Source organism: Excalfactoria chinensis, chromosome 3 (genome assembly GCF_039878825.1).
Source record: "Excalfactoria chinensis isolate bCotChi1 chromosome 3, bCotChi1.hap2, whole genome shotgun sequence".
NCBI lineage: Eukaryota > Metazoa > Chordata > Aves > Galliformes > Phasianidae > Excalfactoria > Excalfactoria chinensis.
The window spans coordinates 101,899,412-101,925,707 of NC_092827.1; the positions used below are offsets into that span (position 1 = coordinate 101,899,412).

Sequence of the window (26,296 nt, forward strand, 5' to 3'; positions counted from 1 at the left end):
CTGCATCTTGAAGCCATTAGCAGGGAGGGAGCGATCTCCTCTCACTCCCTTTTCCCTTCTCGGGTGCTGCAGCAGCCATGGAGCTGCTCGTGCAGCAAGTGCTCCTTCCTGCAGCCACCAAGAGCCAAACCCACGGTGCACTGAGCTTGTTGGGCTGATGGCTACCAGCACGTGCACCCAAAGTGCTGGAATGCTGGGTTCCTCCTGCCTGGAGGTAACACAGGGTTGGGATTTCTTTCTTTTTTTCTTCTTTTTTCCTCTTTTGTACATTTTTTTTTTTTTTAAGCAATCCATTTTTCCCTATGAAGTCTGCTGTCAGCAGTTTTTTCCTCTACTCCTGGACTTTTAATAGGTCTTATTTGGAATGGCAGAAACTCCGATTTGCTCTTTAAATAAGGCAAGAGAGGAAGAAGGGGAGCGGTGCTGCTAAAAGCTATAGCACGGGGCTGCACTCACCCTGCAACGGGAGCCTTTTTCCAGCCCTCCCCAGCCCCACAGCTGCTCCTGGGGCCCATCTCTGCCACCCTGGGGACACACAGGGCCACTGTCCCCATCTCCCACACAGAGATTTGCCTCAAACCCTTGGAAACAAGACCTTTCCCAGGGCTTCCGAAGGCCTCTGCCTTCATTCCATGTGGGAGTTTTCCCACTGGATTTGAAGAGCCAGAAGCCTTTGCTGGGTTCCCATCCCCATTTCTGCCTCTCTCTCTCCCAGCTGGGCAATCCCAGCCCACAGTTTCCCATAGCAAAGACACTTTCTGATGGGAAAAACCCCACGTGCTTCCCAGTGGGTGTAGCTGGCCAGCGGCCGTGGGAAAGCTGCCCCGATCCGCTCCTCCCTATAAACCCAGACAGGAGCTTGGGAAGGATGAGACACATCCATATGGCACGGCACGGTGATGCTGCTGCCCTGGTGCAGTGAGCAGGGCTCCTCTGCATCCTCCCACCTCTGTTATTTCCATGTTCCTCCTGGATTGAAGCCAACCTCCAGCGCTGCCAGTATATCCCATTGCAGCGTCCCTCTGCTCGCACCTGTAGGGCACACCAGCCGGCTGGCGTTAATTGCTGAAAGTTGCTTTCTGAAGGCCGCCCTCCTCTTACAGCATCTCACATCCTATCCTGCTGAGGAAGGTGCATTCCCTCTGCAAGACCCCGCGCGCAGGAGATCCGTGGGGATGCCGGAGCGCAGCGGTGGGTTGGCACTGTCAGCCCCATGGAGCATGAGCTGAGCACGGTGGGCTTCTTTCCCCCGAGGAAGTATCTCAGGTGAGTGGGGTGCAGGGACCCAAAACGTGATGCGGAGCCCTCACCTCCTGCGGCTCTTCTGCTCTGCGGGAAACCGGAGTATTTTTGAGCCCGTGCACTTACAGTAAATGAAACTGGGTCTGCACTCTCAGGGCCACGTGATGAGCACTTTTGGTAATTCAGCTCCTGCTCGAACAAGGGGAGAGGGAAAACCCCATGGAACAGAATGGCGGAGGCGAGAGGTGCTACGCCTCCCCATGCAGACAAAAATGAGTCAGCAGGCTCGGCTGCGGGCCGCTTTCGTGGCCGTCCCTCGGCGCTCACCTTCCCACCGCCACGCAGGCTTTGCTTTGGGGCTGGAAGCACCGCTCCGTGCAGCGCTCACTTTCCCCAGAGTGTCCGGCACCTCCGTGTCCCCGCGTCCTGATTAACGCGAGCCGGGATCCCGCGGAGCCCCGAAGTCCCACTGCCCGCCTGGCGGGCCCGGGGTGATGCAGAGGTGCCAGACCTTGCAGGAGGAGCATCACCTTTTGGGGAACGTGGGCTTGGAAACGGTTCTCCCGTTCCCTTGCCTCCCTGCTCTTGGTTTTTGCCGACAGGGCTACCAGCCGTCAGGGCTATTTGCCGACTTTCTGCTTTCTCGATGCACGCGTTTTCTGATAGACGATTCGATGAGAAAGGGACGCTACGGGAGATGCACTTTCCTGGCAGCGGGGGGAGCCCGCGGGCCAAGGCCGGGCGGGGCCGGGGGGTACCGGGGCTGCCGGCACTGCAGCGAGCGGGCGACGCTGCGGGTCGGGGATGCACCGGTGCGCGCTGTACGAGGCGCTGCGCTGCGGCCGCCCGCGGGCGCTCGGTGTTTTGGCGGCGTGTTTTGCTGGCGGTGTACGAGAGGCTGGAGCGGCTCCAAAGCAAACATCGCGAATCCAGGGATAAACAATCCCTTTTGTATAACGGGCGGGAGCCGTTCTCCTTCCCTCCAGGAGCCCGGCAAAGCCTCGGCGCTGCGAGCAAATAGTTCCCCCTCCCGCCCTCTCCTTCCCATCGCATTTTGGTTTGCAAAGCCGACGTCGCGGCTGGGGCAAATATCCCCATATCTGTGCAAGCGGTGCATGGCGTCCTGGCCGAGGGACACGGTCGGTTGGTGGGCACTGTGGGGATGGGCCGACGGTTGGACTGGATGATTCCAGCGGTCTTTTCTAGCCGTAACGATACTATGATCGACCACCCTGAGCGCTCAGGAGGGATGATCCTGAAGGGGATGGGATGACTCGGGGGTCCCACGCCCACTCCCAGCGGCTGGGGCCCCGCTGTTGCAAAATGGAGAAGCCGGGGAGCCCTCGGCACGGCCCCGCTCCCGGCACCGGCTCGGCGCAGCGCCGCACTATAATGGGATGTGGTTTGACCCCAAGTGGGAGGGTTTAGCCTTATATACCGTTTGTTTGCATACACTTGTCTGAAATGAGTGTTTCAGGACACTTCGCCGGGGCTCGGCACTCCCAACACCCACCGGCGGCCGTTCCCGACGGGGCGCTGAGACACCGTCTGGTTGCGCCTTATCGCCGCGCTCATCTCGCCCTGTGCAGGCGTGGGTGCTGCCGTGCCCTCCACCCGCACACAGCACCCCCGCCTCGGCTGCGGCACCCTGGGGTGCTACTGGGTTCGAGGGTGGGGGGGGGGTGTAAAGGTGCGGCTTATTCCTCCATTTTCGGCTGATTTTCTGCTTTATACGCTGCGTATCAGCTCGGCAATAGGCACTCTGTGAGTATGAATGGGAAGGCGCCCATTCTGACGTGTATTTATGTGGAGTAAGGGCTTGCACACGCCGCTGGGCGGCAAAGCGAGGCAGGCGCGTGCTGCCGGGCTGATCCCTGCCGTAATTTGCGCTCTGAAAGCCGGGGGTGTTTCTGCGCTTAGATCTCCAAATGACTCAGAAATGAGGGAAAGGGCTTCGCAGACAAGGAAGCGCTGGGCTGAGAACTCTGCTGCTGGAGCAGCACCTCCCCAAAACGCCGGGAAGGGGCACATGCTGGGGTTTGCACAAGCCAAGAGGGCTCCAACGCCTCGTTGTCTGTGTTCTGTTGTCAGTGCCTTGCCTTTAGAGGATGGAATGTAAGGAAAGGGCACGCCGGGGAGTGGTAGGGTCACCGTCCCTGGAGGTGTTACAGAGCCGTGGGGATGTGGCACTGAGGGATGTGGGCAGTGGGCACGGTGGGGGTGGGTTGGGGTTGGACTTGGTGACCTTTACCAGTCTTAATGGTTCTCTAATTCATGACGTGCTGATGGCCCCGATGGCCCCGTGTCTGCCTCTGGGGAGAGGACAGCAAAAAGCTGTCCAGATCCATGACCAAACCTTGCTAAACCTCACAAACAAACACCCCCTGTGTCTCCTCGCGGCATGCCGAAGGTGTTTAAAATCTCTATATTTTTATGCCAATGCTCATCGTAAAACCACAAGCTGCTTCTCAGTTTTGTTTTCAGCTGGCTTTGATGAGATGATTGGCATCTCGTGGCTGAGCTGCGCTGCGATGCTCGAGGCGCCCGGCTGCTGCGCCGTACCTGGGGACATTTCCCCAAAGCCCTGTGCCACCCCACAGGGCCGGGGATGTTATTTCCTATGTACTTCACAGCTGGGATTTCCCACTCACCCCTCGCTAAGAAAGCTGCACTTTGCTTCTCCCTGGGTTCCACTTTCATTCGATGCACTGCAGCAGTGAATAGCCCTCGACATTTTGCTGCAGTGTTTGTGTTAGTTCTTTCTCAGCTCGATTGCCATGGAGGCAATTGCTCACCCCCCCCCCACCATGGAAGTCCTGGTGTGGTTTTCCACATGGCTCCTGCTGGGCACACAGGTAGAGCAGCAGCCCCATTCCTCCCCACCATCATGTGGTGCAGCTTAGAAAAGAGCAAGATGAGCTCGTTCCCAAGTGCAGGTTGTATTGTTTTCCCCCACTCTGCCCTGCCCACCCCGACAGCAGCCGAACCCCGGGCCCACCTCCACCCCCTCCACCCACCACAAAATGGCTGTCTGAAATCTGTCCGAAATTCTGCTTTCTTCAAATGTGGTCAGCTGTGCAGTAAAAGCATTCCGTGCAGCCCACTTTCAGGACACTCTTTGGTGTTTCACTCTTTCCACATGAGTCAAACTAGAAGGATTTTGCAAACCTCACCCGCATGGGTGCCTTCCCCCTCTCCAAGCTGTGAATACCAGCATGTCTGGTGGGCTGGGCAGCCCAGCACTGGATGAGTCAAAATACGTTGTGCTCCAAGCCAGCCCGTTGTAGCTGTGTTTCGACTCCTTGCTTCCAGCCAGGACGTGGGGAGCTCAGTGTGTGGGGATGAGGTTGATGGGGCACAGGGCAGCCTGCTGCTCAGCTTCCAGCCCTCTTTGTGTGCTCTGCTCTGTGCTGGGGGCCTGGGATGTGGGTTTGTCCCACGCTGCCATCCCTCACGGCTGATAAATAGAGGAAGGATCAGCCCGAAAGGCACCGTGCTGCGCGCAGTCACAGGAAGTGCAGATGGCGTCAGGAGACCCGCGGCACACTTATTTTTCACTCAATTTCAGTGCACAAAAGCTTGTTGGCGGGGGCTGCCGGACCCTCCGTCACGGCCCACGCATGCCAGGGATGAGGGGCTGCCAGCGGGGGCGCGGGGGGCCAGGAGTTCAGCGTGTGCGTGGCGGTGGTGGTGGGGTCTCCCAGCGGAACCCCCCGGGACAGCAGGGCCGTGCAGTGCCCCTCAGCAGAGGGGCTGAAATTGTGCCCATCGCCCCTCATCCAGCAGCCGCCGCTGCCGACAGCCCTTTCGCGGAAACCGTTGTGGGCTCGGGCGAGCGGGAGGCGGCGAGGCGGTGGCGGCAGGGCCAGGAAGGGGAGCGGGGTTTCGGCATGTGTCATGCCCCCCGCACAACGTGGGTGGCTGGGTGGAAAAACCCTGGCGACGGGCGGCCGTTTGGGGCACGGGGACGGCCGGGAATGCGGCCCCTCGCTCCCGTTGCCTCCGTGCCACGCGAGGCCTGGCCACAAGCCCTTCCTGCCCAGCACGGCCGCGTTCGTTTGGCCACGGCCAGCAGCACGAAATGGCGGTGCTGAGCCCCCACCTCAGGCCGGCCGGGTGGGCGCCGAGCCCACGGCCCACAGAGCGCGCTCGGCAACGCGGCAACCGGCCCCTCCCCAGCATGACTTTCATTTTATTTTTAAATCCCTTGATTCTGCGGTATTAATTTGCTTTTTGGTTTCGATATTAATACTGAATACGCGCCGGGTCGGCGGCATTTGTTTTCGGTGGTAAATAAGCGCTCAAGTGATTTAATGGCTGTGGCGCTGGGCTGCTGAGGGCATGGGGGGGTTGCTGCGGTGCTGTGGGCTGCCCCGTGGACCCCCCCCAGCACCTCATGCCTCCACCGAGACCCTAACAGCTGTGCAGGGATGGGATTCCTTGCATTTTGGGGGTAAAGCACTGGAAAATGGCACCATGCCTGCCCTGCCCCATGCTATGGCATCCAGAGGGGTCGGTGTGCCAGGCCAGAGCTGCCCGCAGGCCACCTGCCCTCTGTGGAGAGCGAATCTGACCCAAGGGTGATTTGGGGGTTAAATCTGCCCTTTTTCTCGTTACGCCACAGCCGGCCTCGCGCTGTATTTGCCACTGTACTGTAACTGAAAGGCTGCAAACAGTTTTGGGAACAAGATGTCTGCCTAAAGCATGACAGAATTGGCCACAAATTGCAGATGAGACTGATAACAAAAGCCAACAACATAAAATATGTAGAAAAACAAACGCGTTATAGGCGATGAGACCACTGAAGGGCTTTTTTTTGTGTGTGTTTTCTAACCAGGTCTCTGGCGACAGGAGTGAAAACACATGAAGAGAGAAACATTAGCTGCTCCCTTGTTAATATCTGACAACAAAAGGGGCAGGGGCAGCAGTGCTGGGGGCTGCCAGCCCCTTCCCCATGCCCTCGGGCTCTGCTGGTGCTTTGGGGGGAGATGCAGTTTGCTTTGCAGCCCATCCCTGCGTTGGGCCGGTGCTGGGCATGGTGGTGCTTTTGGGGGGCCGTCTGACAGGCTGTTTCCTCTCTGCAAACACCCCAATCTCACAGTGAATGTAATCATTTTGGCCCCATAGAGCAGAGTGATGGGGAAAGCAAAACCTGGGTGCTGTGGTGCAGGAGGGTTTTTCAGCCCCAAGCACTGCCTCACTACCTGCTGGAGGGGAGTTTCTTTTGTCTTAATAAATCAGGTTGAGCACAGAAATTAGGATGAGGTTTTTGTTTTTGTTCTACTTATTTAATCTTTGTTGTTTTTTTTTTTATATATAAATAAATGTAAATAACTCAAACTGAAACTTGATGGCTTTGGTGATAATAAAAGAGCAGCCCTGGGGAAATTTTCTTCATTAACATGTTCTTTCACAGCCCACACTCGGGTTTCGGTAGGAAAACTGCTTAACCTTTTCAGCAGCAGCAGCAGCAGCAGACGCCTTTAAAAGCCCAAAGGCACTGAAACACCGTGTTTGCGGCTCAAAGCTGGCTGTGCATTGCCGGGGCTTGGCTCTGATTTGGGGTGTGAAAGGAGGGCAGAAACCCCGCTGCTCATCGCCCCACACGGCGCAGCTCCTGCATCCTTGCAGCATCGGCGGGTCGTTTAACCTCCTTGCTATTTTCCATAAGAAAAAAAAAAGGGCTGTGAGAAACCAAATCTGCTCTCAGCACACAGCCCTGAATTGCGCTGCTTTGGTTTCTGTGGCTTTTCTCCTTTTTTCCCTGCCTATCAGTGCCGTGCATATGGATGGGATGCAGGCAAGCCAAGCATCACCCTGGGGCCAGGTTTGGGTTTTGTCACTCCAGATCCTGCTCAGGGAGTGCGGGAGCACAGTGCCAGCAATGGGTTGGTGTCCCAACCCTGTGTTTGTATTTTCTGGGGGGTGAGTGTGAGCCTGGCACCCCTGCTCTATTAGCTCTGGGAGCAGCCCCTATTCCCAGCCACCTTTTCTCCTTTTCCCATGCCAACTGCTTTATCTGGGCAACAAAACAGGTAAAACAAACAAACAAAAACCCAACAAAGCCAAACCCACAAGAAAGTTTTACAAAATGTTTAACACCGTACAAGTTTTTAGTATTTGCAGCTCACTTCCTGTATGAGGTTAGTTTGTTTATCATAAAAAACCTATTTTTAAACCCATTTCTGCCAATAAGTAGTTTGAATGCTGATGCTCACTCGCAGCGTTCCCCGGCTGGCATCAGAGCTCGGCGGCCACCTTGCACCCTGGCTGTGCGCTGATGGCACTCGGTAGCTTCTCTTAAGGGATGCACCCAAGGAGATTGCCCTTAGTGCATCCATTAGAGCCAGCACCGTGTTCACATGGTCAAGAGAGGGCCTGCTCCCTGAACAGTCCCTTTAGGACTGGTTTAGAGTGTCCGGGACAGCAATGTTCCCCTTACATTCAACAACACACAGATTTAAGCCATCATTTCTGAGCAATTGTGGATATTGGGTACATCCTTGTGCCACCAGAACCACTCTCTGTCACCTCCGGGCACCATCAGCAGTCCACCACCCGAATCCCAAGGTCAGGGCTAGACCCAGCGTTAACAATTGAGCATAGAAATCCATCTTTCATTTGGGAGGAATGAGGTCATGTCCCTCAGTTCACATTTTTGCTGCCATCTCCTCACCGTGATGCTGCGATGCAGCCCCATGACCCAGCGCTAGGCCGGGTGTCCCAAAGGAGCAGGGGGGGGAATTTGTGCTGCCAGCTTCTGTCTTACAGAAAGAAAAAGCAAAAAAAAAAAAAAAAATCCAACCATTTATTTTCACCTTTTCTCCAGGCTGAGCCCAGTGCCAACACAGATGTGCAAACTGGAGCCAATTAGAGCAGCATCGGCAGCGCTGGTGCACAGCTGGGGAGGTGGCATTTTGCTGCCCGCCGTGTTCTGCCCCCCTTTGGGAGCTGACATAGCATCGCCTTCAAACATTTTCTCCCTAATTAAACCGATGCCTTTGTCAAAAAGTTTCCATTTGGCATGTGATGTTGGGAATCACACCGAGAAAAGTGTGGTTTAATTAACTACAGCCCACACGGCTGGGCAGCAAAGGCTCCCCTGTGCACTCCCCGACAACATTAAAAGATGAGCCCATCAAAATACCAGGCAGGAGAAACTCCCACCCTATTCCTTCGGTGCTGGTGGGATTTGTGTGTCCTTGGGCTGGGAAAATTTGGCTCAGGACAGAGCTGCTGGGGAAGGCAGATGAGTGTGAGCTAGGTGGCCTTTGTGCTGGTGTTGGGACTCTCAGGACATCAGCAATAGAAGGAAAACGGTTTTGTCACATCATACAGATGCAGCCAGCCCCACCACAGCCATGCAGATCCAGGACCTGTTGGGGAAGTGCTGGGGAAGGGAAGTGCTTGGAAAATCCTGCCCTAGCGGCCAGGGCTCCAGGATGACCGTCTGTGGTGAAGTCAGAGTGCCCAGGGCTCAAACATCCCAGAACCCACCAGAAATATAAGAAAACCCACTGGAAACGGTGACCTTTGTTGCAATATGAAAATCAGATGCAAAGCTTGGTGGGTATTTTTAGCTGTTTTAGGCTGAACAGGTGTTTGAAAGGTCAGATGCGAGTCATTGGAAAAAAATATAGTGAGGGTATGGCAGGATGGCCCTGCAACTCCCCTGGTGCTGGATGGCCCTAAACACTTTCATCCTCATTTCTGAGGGATGGAGCTTGGGCCAGGCTTTGCCCATCATTCTATGGCACCCCAAGGATGCTCAAGGCTCCTACGTGTGTAGACTGTCTTTGGAAAGAGACACTTGGCTTCATAAGTTAAAACAGAAAGAAAGAAGAAAATTAATCCCAGGTAAAAATCCAGCAAAATTCCAGCCATGATGAAACTGACACTCAGAGCTGTTTATTAACACAGAGAGGCTTGATGCCATAGTGTGAGGGTGTGTGCAGGAGGAGCCCCTCAATAGGGTTGCTTTTGGTGGCCATTCTCCACATCACCACCTCCCATGAGGTTTAAAAAGGCTTTCTTCCACACGGTATAGCTCACTGTTATGCTCGAGGCAGACATTCTTGGATTTAGATTGTCCCACATCAACAAGACGAGGTATATTGTGAGTAGCTTCAGCTGAAAGAGGTTAATTGCAGATCCACATGTGGCCATGAGCCATGCGTGTGGCTTTTCCCATGATCAAACTGTTGGTTGGTTGGTTGTTTTTTTTTTCCCCTTTTCAAGGAATAAAGGAAGTTTGTCGTCATTCAAACAAACTCAAAATGGACGGTGGTTGAATATGTCTCTGAAGCAAGATTTTGAGACCACAGAAAGAAAGAGAGACCAGACAACACGTCTTTGGTGGACCTGGGAAATGGTCAAGCTGGGCTATGGCCAACTGGGACCTGCTCGTGGCCAACCCAGGCCGTGGCTAACATTGCATCAGCTATGGCAAGCCAGGATGGGGCTGTAGCCACTATGGGCCGTGACTGTCATGGGCCTGGCCATAGCCTACCTAGATGTGGCCAGAGCCTTCCTGGGCCAGGCTGGTGGCCATGGGCAGAAACCAGCTGGGACTGTGGGATGCTGCCAGGGAGCATTTCCCCTTCTCTGCTGGCTCACCAAGGTCGTGGGGTTCAGGCTGAGCTCCTTTCAAAATGAGTCACAGCAAAGACAGAAGAACCATCAGCAGACAACCTGCCTGCACAGGTCACTTTGACTTGGCCCCATCTCCAGTTTGTGGCCAAGGCCCTGTTAGTTGGCTTGAAAGACTTGTGGGATTTTCCCCAAAATGAGAGGCAAGATGTCGATCCCAGAGGGGTCAGGGCTGTCCCCAAAATCCTCCCCTAACATCCCAGTTCCACCATAATCCTGAACGGGACCAAAAATCCCCAGGCAGATGGCGTGGCCTTGGCTGGGCAATACAGGCATTGTTGAGTTAAAGAAGCCCCTAAAATAGCACCTGAAACCTATAAACTTCCCTTTCAAGAACTTCTGTAATTTGAAACAAACATGAGAAAAAAAAAAATCCAGATATTTTGTCGTTTGTCAAGGTCAGGGTGGGCTTTTGATATTAATATATTTCATCGGGAGCCTCACACAAGGCAGGGGTTCCTGAGCACATTTCTCTCTGATTTATTCCTTCCCCACGTTCTTCCTTCCTTTCAGCTGTCAGCATCACAGTGCTGAGCCAAAGTGTCCCGGTGGTGCGCAATGAGCAGCAGGAAACTGCGGTGGTTAAAGGCAGCCTCCCAAGAGCCTGGTGGGATTGACAAGAGGTGGGGGATCTTTTATTACTTTACGATTAATTATTTTTGTCCTCCTATCAATATTTACCCTTTCATATAAAGCGGGCAGCACTCTTAAGGCTTTAGGAGAGTTGAGGATGTAGATGAAGGGGAACAGCTGTATCTTGGAGACGATGGGTTGACGGTTGGAGTGGATCGTCATTGGGTCTCTACCAACCTTATGATCTTCAAGTAAGCCCTCGACTCTGAACAGCTTAAAACCAAAACAAGACAAGACACAAACAAACAGGGAAGTGCAGCAGCCTCTGCAGAAACAAGCCCTGCTCTCTTCTCACCACTGTGACTCATGGCCAGGGCCAAATTCCCAGCAAAGGGAGGTGTACCAATCCTGAACAAGTGGCTTGGGTGCTGCATTCAGGGAGCAGATAGCAGAGAGGTGTACATAGACACATATCTGCATGCTTGGCTTCTGTTTTTGCCCATCCTCTGCTGCTGAACTTCACAAGCCCCACGATCACCTCGTGGCTGCTCCTTTTGTGCGGAGAGCCCCACACGAGCGAGCACAGCAAAATAATTGCTCCAAACCACAGCTGATGCTATCAGTTATCTGCCAGCTATTATCTGTGGTGAAATAAAGGCAAAGTGAGCAATCACTTGGGTAGATGTCTCAGAGCAAGGATCCATCCCATTCCCTTGCGCTCTTTCACTATCACCAAGCCTGAAGCGGATCTGGCCATAACACATCGAGGAGGACTCAGAACCTGGGACAGAAAAGGGAAGGAGGGCCAAGGGAAGGGAAAGCGGGATGGGGGCATCAATAGGCAGATTGTGAGGATGAATACAAAAGAAAATAAACAAAAACTCAAGTAACTCATTAAGGAAGCCTAAATGACCTGGGAAAGGAAGCCAAAAGGAAAGAAAAAAGCAAGTCCCGTAAAACCCTACTGAATTAAATACATGAGCAGATCACTGCCTTGCTCTTCACAGCTGCAGGCACCAACATCAACAATCTCCTGGCAGAGGGCCGATCCAGAAGCCCACCCCCCCAAAAAAAAGCAGCACTCGTGACTAGTCAAACAGTTGAAGGTTTTATTCATATAAAACTCATATTAAGAACATAAAAGATTGCATCTTAAAAAACAAACAAACAAAAAAAAAAAAAAAACAAAAAACAAAAAACAAGATCTGCAATTATTTACAGCAGTATTGCACAAGTAAAGTGGCAATTACCCTGTCCAAAATTCATCAGTGCAAAACACAAGTAAGCCAGGGAAATTGCAATAAAAATGCTACATATGCTGGGTCCTATGAAACGAGTTAGTGATTAATTGGGACATCATCAGTGTGCACTCCAGTTGTACCTGATGATAAAAGCTGGTCCGGGGTCTTGGCTGAGATGGAAGACAATGTGGTTTTAAAGAAGGGAGGACCAAAACTGTGGTTGAGAAGCCAAACTTCCCCTGACTTTCACTAATGCTGCAATTATCTTAGAGGTGCCTAAATCCTTATGGGAGTGCAGGACTCAGGCAATTCAAACCAATAATCTCTGCACCGCATCGGCTGCACTGAATCCAGCGGGCAAGAGCTGGAAGGTCCATCACTCACGTGGTCCATCCACACCAGAGACCTGGGGCAGGAGGAGAGAGGGGCAGACAGAACCTCAAACAGGCATTTAAATAAGCAGGAAATAAATAGACATCGTTTCTACAAGTTACAGCATGATGGAACAGTAGAGTGCATTGATTACACAGGGGTGGAGGGTAGGGGGGGAAATAAACAGGGAGGAGGGGAAAATCTACAGTATTTACCAAGTTTAACTCTAAAAAAGTTTAGGAAAGAACAGGATTTTTTTTTTGATTACTTATAAGCTGTACAAAACTTACATGAGAGAATGGAAAGAGAATACATTGCACGCAGATATTTGGCTCAGATGATGAAAATAATACGGTGCCCTACTCTAATAAATAGTCAGGTATTTACAGTTAGCAACAGAGAAGCGTGAAGTGTGGCGTGAGACCATCCAGCAGACTGGGGCTCTCTGCAACCACGGAACTTCATGGAATCGTTTATGCAGAACAGAGAGCACAGGTGATGTGGGCTTAAAACGCCCCAAATCCATTGGCAAACACTGCTGAAGTGAGTTTAACTGCTGATTTTAAACCATTATTTTTCTTTATGGGGGACATTAAAAAGAAAAGAAAACCAAAAATAAACAATTCTCACAACCCTGCAGTGACGAAGCCTATTATTATTATTATTGGAGCTACGTTTTCCTCTGCCTTCTGGCTGGGAAGGCTGGATGTGGAGCAGCCCAAGCCAGATGGTGCCAATCCCTCGCATTCTTCCCCTTCTTTTTTTCCTCCACAGCACAGACCCAGGAGGACAGGGTAAAGTGCTGGGTGCTGGCCACCATTCTTTGGTGTGCTCCATGGGACACAGGACCAGAAAAACTAGAATTGCTCCGCTCTCCTTCCAACGAGTGCAATCAGGGGCACACAGCCCCACGCCAATGAGTCATCACCTCCCAGCCGGCGCAAGGAGGTCAGACTTATACACAGCTCTTCTAACATAGGAACACTGATCTTCACACAATGGCACGCAGAACAGTTTTTCCCGACATGCATATGGCAGCGCGGTGGGAAATACCGCTGTCACAGGGCTGGGTTTGCTTCTTCTTCTATGGTGCTGGTGAAACCAGAACTAACTGCAGCATTTGGAAGGTGATTTTAGGACCATATCCGCACCAGCTGGAGGGAAGGGGACAGTTTTCAAGGTGAGAGGGGTACGTTTGTGCATAGAAATGCAGGCGGTCGAAGCAATGACACGCCCCAAAAAGCACCTGCTGTGCAGAAGCCTCCCATTCGAGATGAACCAGAGATGATGGCGGGGCCTCCATTGACTGGGTCACACATCCACACGGTGACCTTCTCGAGCCACATGGCAGTCTCCAGATGGGAGGAGAGACAGAGCATCGTCCTGGAACATCAAACACCTGCTGAGGTCTTCCCAGGCAGGAGGAGGAGATGTGCCACAAGGAGAAGCCCTGCCCACGGCCAGCAGGGTGCAGACTCCACACTCCATGATGAGTCCATACCACCTGAACAGCACTCACAAGCAAGTCTGCATCCTTCAGCGCCGCACGGCCCCTCATTCAGCTGGATCCCATCACAGGAACTTTCAGGTCTTCATCCCCTCACTCCTTGCCTGCAGACGGCAGACATCTCCCATCGCCCTGGTCCAGTCCAAACAGAGGATCCCACAAAACATCCAGTGTGCCAAAAACCCTCTTGGGTTTAACAGCAACACGCTAACCATGCCTTAGAACAGTTCCTGGAGGCGCACAGCAGGACCTGTCACTGGGTGCAAAACTGCAGTGGTTTGGGAACTGTTTTAACCTGCCTCCACGGACATCTTATTGCTGAATTACTCAGTCACCGATATTATATATTATAATATTATACAATACATAAGCATTTTCACACGTCTTATAGAAAGAATTTCTAAAAAGGCAACCTGGTGGATTGTTTTTTGTTTGGTTGGTTGGTTGTGATATTTTGGACCCTGGGAATCTGACAGCTAAGTCTTGAAATTCAGAATTTAAAATAAAAGGGGGAAAAAAACCAAAAAAACAAACCAGTCAGCAGGAAATAGGCTATTTGGGTGACTCAAACCAAGTTGGATCTGGGGTAGCGTTAGGTATTTACACGTAAAAGAAGTGCTAATTAAAATCCTTCTGCCCTTCTTCCATCCTCATCCTCTTTGGTGGGCAGGAGGAGGCGGCAGCGCAGCAGCCGGGGCAAATCCGACGCTCCCTGCAACGCCTGCAGCACAAATAAGGCAGCTCTGCAGATCAGCTGGATCTGGAGGGTCTTCAGGCCTATCCAAGATGAGCCGACAGATTTCCAGAAACGATGACCAAACATCATCACTGAGGACTTTTCTCTGAGACAATTAAAAAACAATAATTACAAAAAAAAAAAAAAAATAAAAATTGAGAGAAACACAGTAAACACCACTCTCAGATAAAAATCTAGCTTCGGAGCATCCCGGCAGGTCCATGTGGGAAATCCACCCTCCTCCGGCCACCGCATGCCCAGGCTGGGGGGGGCAGCTTGGAAGCTCCCAAGCTCTGGCATCGGCTCTTCTCCATTGGTTTCTGGAAGAAGCCATCGAGTCCCAGCAGCCCACAAAGCTGGCGTCACTGCATCCTCCAGATGAGGCGGATGATATAATGCAGGAGGCGCAGAATGACCACCTGGGGGTTTCCAGCATGGTTATCCAAGAAACCCTAGGAAGGAAACAGGGTGGAAAGTAATAAAGTGGCTTGAATTCCCAGCTACCATGAGTTGAACAACTCCTGCACATGAGGAAGGTGAACCTGGTACCTTCCTTACAGCAACTCTGAGCTTTCTCCCTACTGTTACCACTAGGAGGAAAGGTCTATATCTACCTACTGAGCTTGCTTCAAGGGGTTCAGTACAGATGAGACCACAACGTTTGCCCCAAGGGGTGGCCAAAATGCACTGAAGCTTGTTACTTGTCACTGATGAGGAGACACAGAGGGAAAAACACAACAACAAAATCAAGACAACTCAACTCAATGGCATCAAGCGCTTCAGCACTGGAAGAGCCACCGCTGGCATCTCAACCAGCACCAAATCAAAACTGCTGCAAGACAGTTCCTTGTCCCCAGCCTCAGGGATTGGTATTTCCTCCCCAGCACACTCAGAACATTGGCTCAATTCAAGTTCACCGAAGCCAACTCAAGATACCTTCCGAGCAGAAGATGATCCAACACAAATAGGGCAAATACCCCAATGCTCTCAAGCGAGGCTGAGCACACAGTTCTCAGCTCTTGCCAACACTGGAAACTGTGAGATTTCACAAACTAGAAATGATGCATTTTATGATTTCACCAAGATGTAAACCCAGCCTCCTTTCACGTTGGCTTTTGATAAAAAGCTTTTATACTCCTCAGTGGGCCAAAGCTGCCTGTTCACAGCCACATCTGCTATGAAAGCTCAGAGAGGACATCACGCTTGAGGCTGCAGTGTGGAAGCAAGCAGTGAGCTCTGCTAGGAGAAGCAGGGAGGTAATAATAATAACAATACAAAGCCCAACTAGAAATGAAGCAGGAAGAGCAGTGGTAGCAGAGGCAGGTTCCCGCTGATGGTGGTGGCCATGGCTTCAGCTCTGATGGCTCTGGGCACAGCAGAGCACTCCTCCTTTGAGCGCAGGACCAGTATTTCACAGCAACATTCAAAGAGCATTTACTTTTGGGGTCCGTTTTCCCTCCCCAGTGAAACAGAAGTGCCAGCACCACCACCTCTGGTTTCCCACGCTGTCAGAGCATGGTGTGGTTCGGGCTATATTTACTGCAGCAGAACCATGTCTGTACATGCCCTGGAGGGGGAGAAACCACGCTGCTTACACTGATATGCACACTCCTCCCCAGGCACAGGGGCACATAGAGTACACTACCCCCCACAGAGGATGCTCAAGCATCCCACAGCCAGGTGGAAAAGGATGAGCAGTGCACTTTCAGCTCACCCTGCATCCGCTGTGCATGGGGCTGGCTTGGAGACAGGACAGCACAGCAGCCACTCCCCCTTGCTCAACCTCTTTGTCAAGGTGGATCGATGCTGAATTACCCAATTCCTTGTGTTGTTTTTGCCTTGGGGAGCTTTTAAGGGCAGACAGAACACAGACAGGCTGCTTTTGGGGACCCCTCCTGGGGGCCCAGCCAGGTACTTGTCCCCAGGGCCCCCAGCTGGGCACGCTGGGGCAGAGGAGCAGTGCCGACCCGTCCGACAGCCCCGACCTGTCTGGCAAGCACTGTTTTGGCACTGTTTTCCTCATTTCCACCTGTGCTCAAAGGGCAAACCCAAATGAACCCGCTACGATTGGAGGGTGATGGCAACACAGGCTGCCAGCAAAACCGTGTGTTTATCCCTTCCCTGGTGCTGTGCTGCCAATCCAGCTCTGCAAGCATGAGCTTCTTCAACAGCAAGCTGCTCACAGAAGGAAAAGACAACTTTTCAGGGAGTGATAGCCAAGCATGCTGGGAACCATAAATCCACAGCAATTACTTAAATGCTCTGAAAGCTGCTTGGTTCTGGATGCAACAGACAAGAGGAATTCATCAGACTAATTAAGCCTGCGGGAAGCGATGCTACTTTTGCCCTTGCACTCCCCAACGAGCCCTGCTGCAGCCCTCACCCATGTGCACAGCAGGGAGGGAGAACAAGAGCGAATCCACGAGGGAAGCTGCTGACTCCAGAGCAGGGGAAAACACATGAACTCAATAAGAATGAGCTGGTAAGAGAGCAGAGGTGGGAGTGAATGTGGGGCAGCACCAGGACAGGCACCCATTCTGGGAAAGAGGTTCTGCTGTGCAGACTCTGGACACAGTGAGGAAGTGATTCATGAGCAGGGGGATGAATAAAGATGTGGGCAGTCAGCATGTCATCACCAAGGTCTCCTGCCTCCTCTTCCCACAGGTGAGCCAAAGGAAGGGGAGATGGACTAAAAACCACATGTACAAACACGCAGTTGTGAACAATGGATGAGAGGCAAGTTATCAGCTATCACTGCTCTTCCAATAATTGCTGTTACTTCATCTCTTTGTGCTGACTTTGTGCACGTTAGTACCTCTCATTTTTGTTGTGCCACTTCAAGGTGAGATTTTACAGCCTTACAGATCTAGTGGGCACAGTGGTGACAGGTCAATGGTTGGACTGGACGATCCAAGCTGCCTCCTCCAACCTCAGTGATTCCAGGAAACATATGATGTTTGAAAGAGCTTTTGCTGATTTCTTCTAGGAGAAATAAGCTACCAGCTCAGGGTCATCCCTGTTGCTATACTTCGATACCAGTAACCCTTCACAGCAGCAATTCCCTTAAAACAACAGTTCTGGGACATGAGAGCTGCCAGCCACTCAGCACAGCTCCTCCCAATGCCACCCCAACAACATACAGCTACACCTGAGCTTTGCCTGCCTTACGTGCTTCCCTCTTTATCACCAGCTCATCGCTAACCCAGAGAACAGATGGAGCTCTACTGGCTCTCAGTACCATGAATGAAGCCACGATACCCGAAAATCTCCGGTCCCAACTCGAAAGGTGATGCTGAGTATATTCAATGACGCGGCAGCAGCAGACAACAGCCACCCGCACATCCTTTTCTACATTTGAGTGAGCAAAACACTTGCCACAGTGCTAGTTTCCAGATATGATTAAGCTTTTCCCTTTTAGAGACCGTGAGTAAAGAAATGGAAAGTAAAAATAAGACAAAGTACCCTTCTTGGACAATAGGAGGCATTGAATTCATCCCCGATGCGCCGCAGCTCCTGTGCAATCCATATTTCTGGTTGTATTTCTTCTGCGAGCGAGTGAGATCGCCACCTGGAAGCTGCACAGAGCAAAAAAACAGTGTTGGAAACGAGGAACAACTCAAAAAGCAAATGCTCCATTAAGCCTGGGTAGGATGCAACCGAGACCTGCTGTGTGACACGCATGCCTCAGGCTGGTACCACTATTGGTTCTGTGTTATTGGTAGGCTTTTATTCGTTATTATATCAGCAGCTTCTTCCCTAGCAAAATCTTATTTTCCCCTTTACTAAACATAGTGATGTCTTGAAGGGCAAAGCAGCAGCTCCTTCTCTAACCTTAAAATAATGCTCAGTCCTGAGAATTTGATCTAATTCTTATTTCTTCCCCCAGCAGTGGAGGCATGCAATGAGACAAGGAGGGCGGCTGCTTCTGTTGCACTAAGGGGAAAGCCACAGTTGGACAAAGTGAACTCTGAACAAACTTAGGACCTTTTAATTCCCACAACAGGGCTGGAAAGCGCTGCTCTTCAATATTATATTCCAGCACTTCGGCAGAAAATAAACCAGGCTCAAGAAAATGGCACCGACTTATAAAAGGAAGAAAAAAAAAAAAAAAAAGCTAATATATTAGATATCAGTGCTGAATATACAGCACCGAGTCCTTCAGTCTCCATTTTAAGTTCCTGAGCACATGATAAAACCACGGTACAAGCCACCAAATATTGGAGGGGAAATGAGCAACCCCCGGTGCAGCACCTGTGCCCCGTCCTGCCAAGGAAAGCTCAGATTCGAGCAAGAAACACAGCCTAAAAATTAAATAATAATAAAGATAGAAAACAACAAAAGAAAACACTACACACACATACAGCCCTGAAAAAAAAAATACCACGCCAAACAAAACTGAGCAGTTCACAAACTTGGCACCCAAGCTCAAAAGGACTCGCGAGGGAATACAAATAGCTTCCAATCTCTAAATATTCAAAGGATTAGTAGGGCAGTAAAAAAAAAAGAAGGGAAAAAAATATATTAAATAAGGAGTCTGGCTCTGACCCGACTGGAAAATGTATTTGTGAGCCAAGCTGACACGGCTTGGCTCCGGGAGCTGTTTTGTTTTCACACTGTAGTAGCAGTGCCCGCTGCCTTCCCGGGACAGCCCCATGTTATTTCTTCCCCTGGTCGCTGAATGAACTGCAGCACGAGAGCGGAGCCCACACAGGAGCCCAACGGCACCACGCGGGACAGGGCACAGCGCGGCCCCCACAGCACAGCCCCACAGCACAGCCTGCCTGCCGGGACGCGTGGCTGAGAGTGAAATCGGGCTGAGGTTTTCAGAAAGGACTTTCTGTGGCACTGCCGGATTGCAATATCAAAAGCGTCCAGTCATAATTGCAGAGAGGCAGAGGAACTCTCAGAGCGGGGACACAGTCATAGCGGGAGCTGGCGCTGCCCGAAGGCAGCCACGGCCCCACGCTGTGTGAGCCACATGGATGGGTGCTCCGCACACACCTCTGGGCTGCCCCTACACACCAGGCAGCTGTAATAGGTAATTCGGGCTGCTGGGGATGGGGACATCCACAGAGCGGGACTGCAGGCAGGTGCCCCCCAGCCTTGGGGGCACGTGCTCACGGCAGAGCAGTTGGACCAGGTAACCTTAATGGTCCCGATTCCAACAGCTCTGTGGTTTTATATTGTTGTTCCTCTAATTGTGACAAAGTGAAGTCTGTAGCCTGGAGCCCAGGAGGCATCTGCCAAGTTTCCCAGCCCAGTGTCACCCATGGAGCAGGAGCTGCCACCTCCACCCAGCACCCACACCAAGGCACAGCCCTGAGAAGCGGCATGGCACGAGGATGATACACACCCCAGCAAAGCAACGCTGCCGTGCCCACACTCACAGGTGGAAACCAAACCACCTTCCCGGCTTAATAACACAAATCCCCTTCTTACAGAACCACAGGGCAGGCAGGCAGAGAGGAGCACCCATCCCATATCACACCGACACACGCCTCCGCCTTAAGACTTCTCTGCTTCACCCAGAGGATTTCTCCCTTTTTCACACAGGGCTGAGATGAAACCACTCCTTTCCCCTCTGTGCCTCACCCGAGCCCGGCAAGGACTTCAGGACAGCAAAGCCGTGCTGCTCGCACACAGCCTGCTGCCACGGGGAGAGCTCACCCGGAGGGCGCTGCTCACCACAGACACAAGCAAACCCACGGGTCGGCTCCCAGAGAGAGCCAAACATCCGCCGGAGATTCCTCGGGCAGCAGCAGACAGCTGGCTGCGGGGCTCGGCTGACATTCTTTGGGCACTCCCACGGGCAGGCCACCCCCGTGCACGGCACGGCTCGGCTCTGCGCGTCCGCAAAGCGCAACGCGCCCCGGGCAGAGCGGCGGGCGCCGTCAGGGCGGTGCCACGCGAAGAGCTCGTTGTGAAACTCGCAGCGAGCCGTAAGGACGGCAGTAAGGTCAGAAAACCTTTCCTAAGGGCACGGTACAGTCAGCGCTGCAGCTGTAACCGCAGAGCTTCAGCGGGAGGGGGGGGAGGGAAGAAAAGAAAGAAAGAAAGAAAAAAAGAAAGGAAAATAAAAGCCAAGCAAACAGCACCGCGCGGCCAGACGCGCCCGGCCGCCGTCCCCGCAGCGCTACCTGCCAGCCGCCGCCCCGCCCGGCGCTCGCCCGACTCACCCATGGCACTCAGGTAGTGGCTGACGGCCTGGCACGGCGGGCTGGGGGTCTGCGTGGCCTTATCGCAGCTCATGGGCGCGGGGCTGCGCTCGGCCTCGAAGGAGAAGTACCCGCTGGAGGAGCGCGGCAGCAGCGGGGATCTCCGCACGAAGAAGAAGAGCGGCGAGCGGATGGCGAACGGGCCGGGGCTGCCGGGCGAGGCGGGCCGGGCGGCGCCGGGCAACGCGGCGGGAGCTCCGGGCCGCAACGGGACGGCCGGGCCCGGCCCCTCTCCCGGCGGCAGCCGCCCGGCCCGGCGGTCGCGGGGCGCCTTCGCCTCGGGGGGCTGCTTGGCCATGGGCTGCGCCTGCGGGCGGAGCGGAGCGCTGAGCGGCGGGAGCCGGCCCTGCCCGCCCCTTCCTTCTCCTCCTTCTCCTCCTCCTCCCGCCGCCGCTCCCCGCCCGGCCCCATTGTTCTGCCCGCGGCCCCGCGCCGCCCGCCCCGCGCCCCTCTCCCCTCCCGCCGCCCCCCGCCCTCCCTCCCTCCCGCTCCGCTCACGGTGCCGCCGGCGAAGTCGCGGGGACGACAAGGGGCGGCGGGCGGCCGGACGGCGGGAGGCTGCAGCCGGCGGCCCTGTGCGCGGCGCCCGCAGCCTCCGCCTCCTCGCGCGGCCCCGCCCCATGTTTACCACCGCGCCGACCGCCCCAACGCGCCCCGCCCCGCTCACCTCCGCTGCCCTCCGCCGGGAGCGCGCGCGGCCCGCAGCCGCCCTACGCATCACGCGCATGTGCGGGCACGCGCCTCAGGGTGCGCGCGCGTAACGCTGGACGTCCGCGCCTCGCGGGGATCTCTGCGCGCACACAGCGGTACAACGCGTTACGTTACACCGCGTTACGTTACACCGCGTTACGTTACACCGCGCACGGCCAGGGCACGGGGCTGGAACAGACCGCTACGATCGCCCAGTCCGACCCCAGCCCACCCCACCGTGCCCACTGCCCATGTCTCTGTGCCACAACCCCACGGCTCTGGGACACCTCCATGAATGGTGACCCCACCATTCCTGTGCAGCTGTGCCACTGCCTCACCGCTCTTTGGGAGAAGGAATTGTTCCTGACAGCCAACCTGAACCTCCCCTGGCACAACATGAGGCCATCTCCTCTTGTCCCATGGCTGTTCCCTGGGAGCAGAGGCCAACCCCACCTCACACAGCCTCCTTTCAGATCATTGCGGAGAGCCATCAGGTCTCCCCTGAGCCTCCTCTCCTGCACACTGCACAGCCCCGCTTCCCTCAGCCACTCCCCATCACACTTGTGCTCCAGACCCCTCACAGCTCCGCTGCCCTTCTCTGGACACGCTCCAGGCCCTCAGTGCTTTTCTTGCAGTGAGGGCCCAGCACTGAGCGCAGCACTCGAGGTGCGGCCTCGCCAGTGCCAGTGCGGAGGGACGGTCACCTCCTGCTCCTGCTGGCCGCACTCCCGCTGACACAAGCCGGGCTGCCGTCGGCCTTCTGGGCCACCTGGGCACACTGCCGGCTCACGCCCAGCCGGCTGTCAGCTAACAGCCCCGCAGCCTTTACCTCTGCCATGGAACTGGGCTGCTCACTGGGGCTGGAGGGTGAAGGGAGCAGCAGTGGCTCCAAGCAGCACTGGAACATGAGACACTGACCGCTCCACCCTTCGAGGGGGCTGAAGTTTCCTCTTCTGAAAGACAAGGGGAAAAAAACCCTTGGGGAAATCAACAGGGAAAAGGGTGTTAGGGAAAAGCGGAGCCAGCACCATCGCACGGCGTCCGGGCTGGGAAGGGAGCGGCTGCAGCAGGCACGGCGGCATTCAGACGCTTCTGCTATTTTCTCCCCACAGATCACTTTGGTTTCTGTGTGGGTGGCTCACGCGCACAGAGGTTGGAGGGTAAACGTCTCACAAGAACAGGATGTCCTTTGCACCCAGACCGCATCTTGGTGTGTTTTGGGGGTCAGCGAGTGGCCACATCCCTGTTCTCCCAAGGACTGCCCTCTCTCATGCACCATAGCCCCACCAAGCTCAATAGCCACGTAGATGAACCAGCTTCAATGGACTGCGGGATGGGCACAGCCCTGCAAGCACCTCGACACTGGTGGTGGCACTGCTGGCTGATGGGGTGGGCTGTGAGGGGTTTAATTCTGCTCCTCCCTGGGATGGAAAAAGATGACTTCTGCTTCTCTAGCCCCTTGTGATAAATGGCATTTCACACAAAGCTGGCAGATGTAATCAGTTTAAGCCAGATGCCTGAAGTATGAACCTTTATCTGAATGGGTTTTTGAGCCTGACCTTTACGGGGCACGCTTTGTTGCAAAATGCTGCCATTTTTCAGCCCTCCAGGAACACACACACACACACACACACACACACAGTTGTTTGTGAATCGACCTAGGAGCCCCACAGGTGGCAAGGGGTGAGGGAAAAAAGGGAGATTCTTATCTGGGAGAAGAAGGAAGAGTGGTGCTGCTCAGCCTGCACCCAGAGGCAGCAAGACACAGGCATGGGGATAGCAGTGGCTGTGGGACACACACAGGGCACTGGCATCTGCTCCCAAAATAACCCCCAAGGGCTGAGGATGTGCATGGTGTGGGATGGCAATGCAACCCCCCAAGCAGACATGCACTCACAGTGGGGCAGGCTGGCAACACCACAGGTGACATTAGCGCTGTGTCCCTAAGGGATTGTTGCTACATTACCATGCGTCCATCTCATCAGCTTCTGTCGTTGTGATTTGTTTCTTCTCTTAATGCAATTGGAAAAATCTGGTGTTTGACACACCACAGTAGGCAGGTGCACGGTGACAGGTGGCAACCAAGCCATCAGAGGACATGGCACAAACACATGCCAACCCCCCCCCCACCCAGGGGCTCTGCCTCACTGCAGGCACCAATGGCACCCAGCAAAAACTGAGCAAAGTTGGGTTTTCTGTAGAAGAAAGAGCAAGTCACCCACGCACCAGGAAATCTCTCCTCTGGGTGTGGGTGGTGAGGGCCCCAAAATGAGCTATCTCTAAAGGGCAACTCTGGGGATACCTAGAGATCGGCATCAGCGTGGATTCAGTGCACACAGGAGGAAACATCAGCCTCAGCAGCAGGGGGTTGGGTTGAGCTTTTTGAGAGTTGGTTTTTCCCCCTCAAAGCTCTTTTTTAGTAGCTCGTTTTCAAGGTAGTTAGAAAACAGGAGCCCCCCCAACACCGTGCTCATAGAGCCTGGGATGCTTTTACCCTTTTCAATGGGAAATACCACGGGTAGCAGCAGCCCAGGCCCAGCCCTGCACAGCGTGGGCAGCACCCCCAGCTGTCCCCAGCAGCTGTGCACCCCTCAGCCCCTCACCGCCCTATAGCTGTTGGAATCTAGGAGCCTAGCATGGGGAAATCACAGCCAGCGCCTCCCCACAGCTGAAAGCCAGGGCAGATTGCAGCTCGCCTCTACCGGCTGTAGAGAACAATGTGAAACTCCTACACCCACGCAAGCAGGCAGAGGCTCTGGCACTGGAGACATGACCCTGACATTTGGGTTCTAGAGGCTTGGGTGCAGCTGCTGGAGTCACACCTGTGCTCTCCTGGGAGGGAGCACATATGGGTCACACACCTGAACTCCCCAGCCACACCATTAGCATGCAAAGGCAGGAAGAGGGTAGTGAACACGGTTGGGTAAAGTTTGGGTATCCCCAGGTCCTATTCCACACTCAGAAGCACTGTAGGTTGTGCTATGAGCTGACATATGAAATGAGCTCCTGCAGCTGGCAGAGATCTGTGCCTGGCCGGGGAACAGCTGGCTGTAGCTCTGCACATAAGAAAATTCAGCAGAGGAGGAGGAAAAAAAAAATCCCCAGTGCCGGGTGTTTATGTTTCAACCCCACTCCAGCTGATGCGCTCCAGCTGACAGAGCCAGCCAGCTGTTCGGGATCAAACCCGAAGGCTTTCCCCACACCATGCCAGGGAGAGTGGGACCAGCAGGCAGAGCACAGCAGGGGCCAGGGAGCGTGCCAGCAGCGTGCCAGCAGAGCTGAGTGCTCCAAGAGCAGAGCTGCACATCGCACGTGGCACAGAGCTGCGGGGCTCTCCAGAGCTGGGAGAGGAAGATAAACAAGGAGGGAATTACCAAAAATGACACATGTGCTGCAACCAATGCCCCTCCCGCCAACAACAGGCTTTCCTACAGTGCAATTTGATTTATCAAAACAACAGGACGAGAGTTTCCTCAGTACCTCTACAAGCAAAGGCAGCCTGCAATTTCAGCTCGCTGTGCCGCTGCCTTTCCCACTACAGTCGTGGCCAAAATGAGGTCTCAGAATAGCAAGCATTGTGAAAAAACAAACTCTGCCTCCCCGTTGGTGGCAAGTCTCAGCTCGTGAGCTGACTATCCCTGCCCTCTTCTCAGCATCCAGGTGATGTGTTGGGCAGCCCGTGCTCAGTTTAGTTACCCAACCACAGGGTGATTTCCAAGTTTAACAACTTGAGGAGAATACCTACTGAAAAAACAAACACCAAAGTACCCCTTGGATACAGTAAGAACAGGGAAATTCATGAAAATCTGTTGTTTGTCTCCCTCCTGTGGAGGGATGCACGACATAAATAACACCCTCACCATACCTGGGGCTAATCCTGCAGCTCTCCAAAATAGCTGGGGAAGTGGTTTTTGCAGGCTGTTCTGCTGGGGCTGGCAGGAGGAAAGCTGGGTGAGCGCCCAAGCAGAGCTCTGACCCACACCTCGCTTGCTGCTGGATGCTCCCAGAGGGCAGGATCAGGCTCTTAGTTAAACAGAAACAGCCTTGAAAACAGCCATACCCTTGGCACTTTAAAAAGTAATCTTAGGGAGGAGGAAAGAACAGGCAAATTACTGGTGAGACTTTGCTTGGATTCTTTGTTGTTTTTCAAAGTCAGCCTTTGGCAAGTCAGGCAACGTGAGCCAAAGCAGCCCCTTCTTTTAAGGTCTGAGCTTCCAAAATAACAGCAATGTACTTCATACTGTAGGGGCTCCGGGTCACAGCTTCTCGTGTTATCCCTCTACAGGAGAAATGTCCTCACAAACAGCATAGCCTCAGTGTTGGGAACCTCCAGGTGAGCCCCGCTTCTTAATCACAATCTGCACACCACAAGCGATCTGCTATTCACAGCTGGCACAGCATCAGTGCTAAGTGCTGCCAGTGTGCGAGGAACAGAGTCTCAGTATTTACTCCAAGATCAATCAGCAGTCACAGAGGCTGGGAGGAAGGCAGTAATAAGCCGCAGTGTGCTTGTTGGGCAGGCAGCCAAAGGCACACCTGCTGCACGTGGCTGTCACACGCTGGCACAGGGGACTGCCTTCAGAGCCCTGAAATGGGAGTCCTGGATGGAGAGGGAAGGCAGATCAGAGCACTTCAGCGCAGAAGTGGTAAGAGGTGTGGATCTAGGAAAGGGTCAGATGTTTTAGCAGCAAGTCTAAGCTGAGATGTGCAAAAGGGTGTAGAGCAGCAAAAAGAAAAATCATTCTTTAGTTAAGGGGAGCTCAAGAGGCATCATCCCTCTGCTAAAGTGCAGAACAGCCCCTTCCTGCCTGCAGCCTGTGTCCAGCCCTGCCTCTCCCCAGCATGCTTCTAATTGGTCACTTGCAAGAATGAAGACATCAGACAATCAAGAAATGCAAAAGCAGAGAAGGTCTGAAGACCTGCAAAGATTGCTTGTTAAGACTGAGCGTGGATACATGCTCCCGAGCTAAGGAGAAAAACCCACATTGGGTATTTCTGTGGAGCTGCTGTGCTCAAGCTGGTTGCTGAATGTCTTGAATTTAGTACCAGAGCTAAGCAGGCTTGACATCCA

The 26,296-nt window shown here is 53.7% G+C and overlaps 1 protein-coding gene and 1 long non-coding RNA gene across 3 annotated transcripts; one reads left to right on the forward strand and one right to left on the reverse strand.

Moving 5' to 3' along the window:
- The first annotated feature begins 870 nt into the window (after positions 1-870).
- LOC140250359 (uncharacterized) lies at positions 871-20,475 on the forward strand. Of its 2 annotated transcripts, XR_011903148.1 has the most exons (4): positions 871-1,266; positions 10,405-10,514; positions 16,985-17,056; positions 17,511-20,475. It is a non-coding gene; the product is annotated as an uncharacterized lncRNA (long non-coding RNA). The 2 variants fall into 2 exon arrangements; XR_011903147.1 differs by having other exon boundaries at positions 16,985-20,475.
- Positions 11,559-21,140, reverse strand: BCL2L11 (BCL2 like 11). Its single transcript, XM_072333045.1, has 4 exons — positions 21,034-21,140; positions 20,497-20,842; positions 17,783-17,895; positions 11,559-14,772 (listed from the first exon to the last, which is right to left on the reverse strand). Exons 2-4 carry the CDS (start codon positions 20,831-20,833, stop codon positions 14,683-14,685), a joined length of 540 nt encoding a protein of 179 aa, XP_072189146.1. The 5' UTR covers positions 20,834-20,842; positions 21,034-21,140; the 3' UTR covers positions 11,559-14,682.
- Between the last annotated feature and the right edge of the window lie 5,156 nt (positions 21,141-26,296).